This window comes from Entamoeba dispar, genomic scaffold, assembly GCF_000209125.1.
Source record: "Entamoeba dispar SAW760 scf_1105229457531 genomic scaffold, whole genome shotgun sequence".
In the NCBI taxonomy this organism is placed as follows: Eukaryota; Evosea; order Mastigamoebida; family Endamoebidae; genus Entamoeba; species Entamoeba dispar.
This window is the reverse complement of record NW_001852789.1, coordinates 1-1793: the sequence shown is the minus strand read 5'-3', so window position 1 is coordinate 1793 and position 1793 is coordinate 1. Positions and strand designations below refer to the sequence as shown.

General features: G+C 15.6%; 1 protein-coding gene across 1 annotated transcript, besides 9 other annotated features; it reads right to left on the bottom strand.

Annotated features, from left to right (window-relative positions):
- Positions 1 to 82: part of a microsatellite that runs on past the window's edge.
- A 35-nt stretch (positions 83 to 117) lies between these two features.
- Positions 118 to 299: a microsatellite.
- Positions 300 to 368: 69 nt separating this feature from the next.
- On the bottom strand, positions 369 to 1295 carry EDI_139970 (uncharacterized protein; the record flags this gene model as incomplete). The annotated part of the gene is made up of 1 exon (XM_001733527.1): positions 369 to 1295. One exon carries the CDS (start codon positions 1293 to 1295, stop codon positions 369 to 371), a length of 927 nt encoding a protein of 308 aa, XP_001733579.1.
- Positions 1086 to 1164: a sequence feature (AT_rich).
- Positions 1265 to 1408: a microsatellite.
- Positions 1409 to 1417: 9 nt separating this feature from the next.
- Positions 1418 to 1483: a sequence feature (AT_rich).
- Positions 1484 to 1535: a microsatellite.
- A 6-nt stretch (positions 1536 to 1541) lies between these two features.
- Positions 1542 to 1642: a microsatellite.
- An 18-nt stretch (positions 1643 to 1660) lies between these two features.
- Positions 1661 to 1740: a microsatellite.
- A 7-nt stretch (positions 1741 to 1747) lies between these two features.
- Positions 1748 to 1779: a sequence feature (AT_rich).
- The last annotated feature ends 14 nt before the right edge of the window (positions 1780 to 1793 follow it).

Sequence of the window (1793 nt, the reverse complement as noted above, 5' to 3'; positions counted from 1 at the left end):
TTATATTATATAAATACAAATAGATTAATAAAATTGATATTTATTTATCTATAATATCAAATTCATTTAATTTATATTTAATAATAGAAAATCATAAGTTAAAATATAGAATATAAGAATAATCAACAATAATAAAATAATAATAAAGATATAAAAGATAATAAATAAATATGATAAAATAGAAGATATAAGAAATAATAAACATATACAATAAATAATAATAAATACTTTAACACAATAAAAAAGAATAATATCAAAAAGAATAAATAAGAAAAGAATAATAATAATATAAATGATAATCAATTATAATTTATTTCTACTTCAAATTATATTGTATTTCATTTATTGTATTTTTATTTCATTCATCGCTATTCAAAACAAATTCTTGGTATTCTTTCATTTTTCTTTAATTCTTCTTCACATCCACATCCATAAAAACATGCACTTCCTAATTTACTAACAGATGATGGAATATTAATTGATGTTAATGATAAACAATAACTAAAACATCCATCTCCAAATGATATAATTGATGAAGGTATATTAATAGATGTTAATGATTTACATTCATAAAAACAATATTCTCCTAACTTAGTAATTGAAGATGGAATAATAAATTTATTAATATCTTTCTTTTCAATATTCTTTCCATTGATTATTTGTAGATTTTCTGGTATTTCAGTACTAACTAACACTGGTTTATTCATAAATATTCTTTCTTTACTAATATATTGTAGATTTTCTATATTAATTGATGTTAATGATGAACATCCTGAAAAACAATCATCTCCTATTGATATAACTGATGATGGAATATTAATTGATTTTAATGATGAACATTCATAAAAACAACAATCATCTAATTTAGTAATTGAAGATGGTATATTAATTGTTGTTAATGAATCACAATTATAAAAACATTTATATCCAAGTGATTTAACTTCTGATGGTATTGTATTTCCATATTTATTTCTATCTTCTTTTGTATATTCTATATTTTTACAGATATTTCCTTGTTCTTTCTCTTGTAAATATTCTGAATAATTTACTAAATACCATATTACATATTTAAATATTCTTCCATCTTTAAATATTTCATCATTATAATTATAAATATGAAATGTTTCAATATTAGTAAATAATTTTCTTGAATATTTATTTAATGGAATTGGATTAAAATGAAATCGTTCAATATTTCCTTGAAATCTTTTAACACCAATTTCTAAATTAATAAAATCATTAATATCATTAAAATACATTGATGTTATCATTATTTCATTATATCCTAATTTCATTATTGATTTATTATTATTTATTATTTGTTTTTATTAGTTCTTTTATTTTTATATTTTAATTTCTTCTTTTTTATTCTTTATCATCATTCTATTTTTATCAATTGATGTTTATTATGAAAAACAATAAATAATAAGAAATAAAATAAAATGTTATTTATTTTTATTTTTAATAAATTATAATTATTAAATATTTCATTTTATTTTATATTTTATTCATTATTTCATTTTATATTTTATTTTTATTTAATAATATAATAACAAAATATGATAAAAGATAATAAATATAATAATAATAAATGAATATTCAATATATTTATAATAAATGATAATATAATTAATGATATAATTAATGATAAATAATTATGATTTTATTTATTCTATTATCTTTTATTTTTATTCATTCTTAATTTATTCTTTTCTTTCTTTATTTTTATTATTTTATATTTAAAATGATTATTTAAATATGAAATAATATAAATAAAAAGGAGATAATAAGTA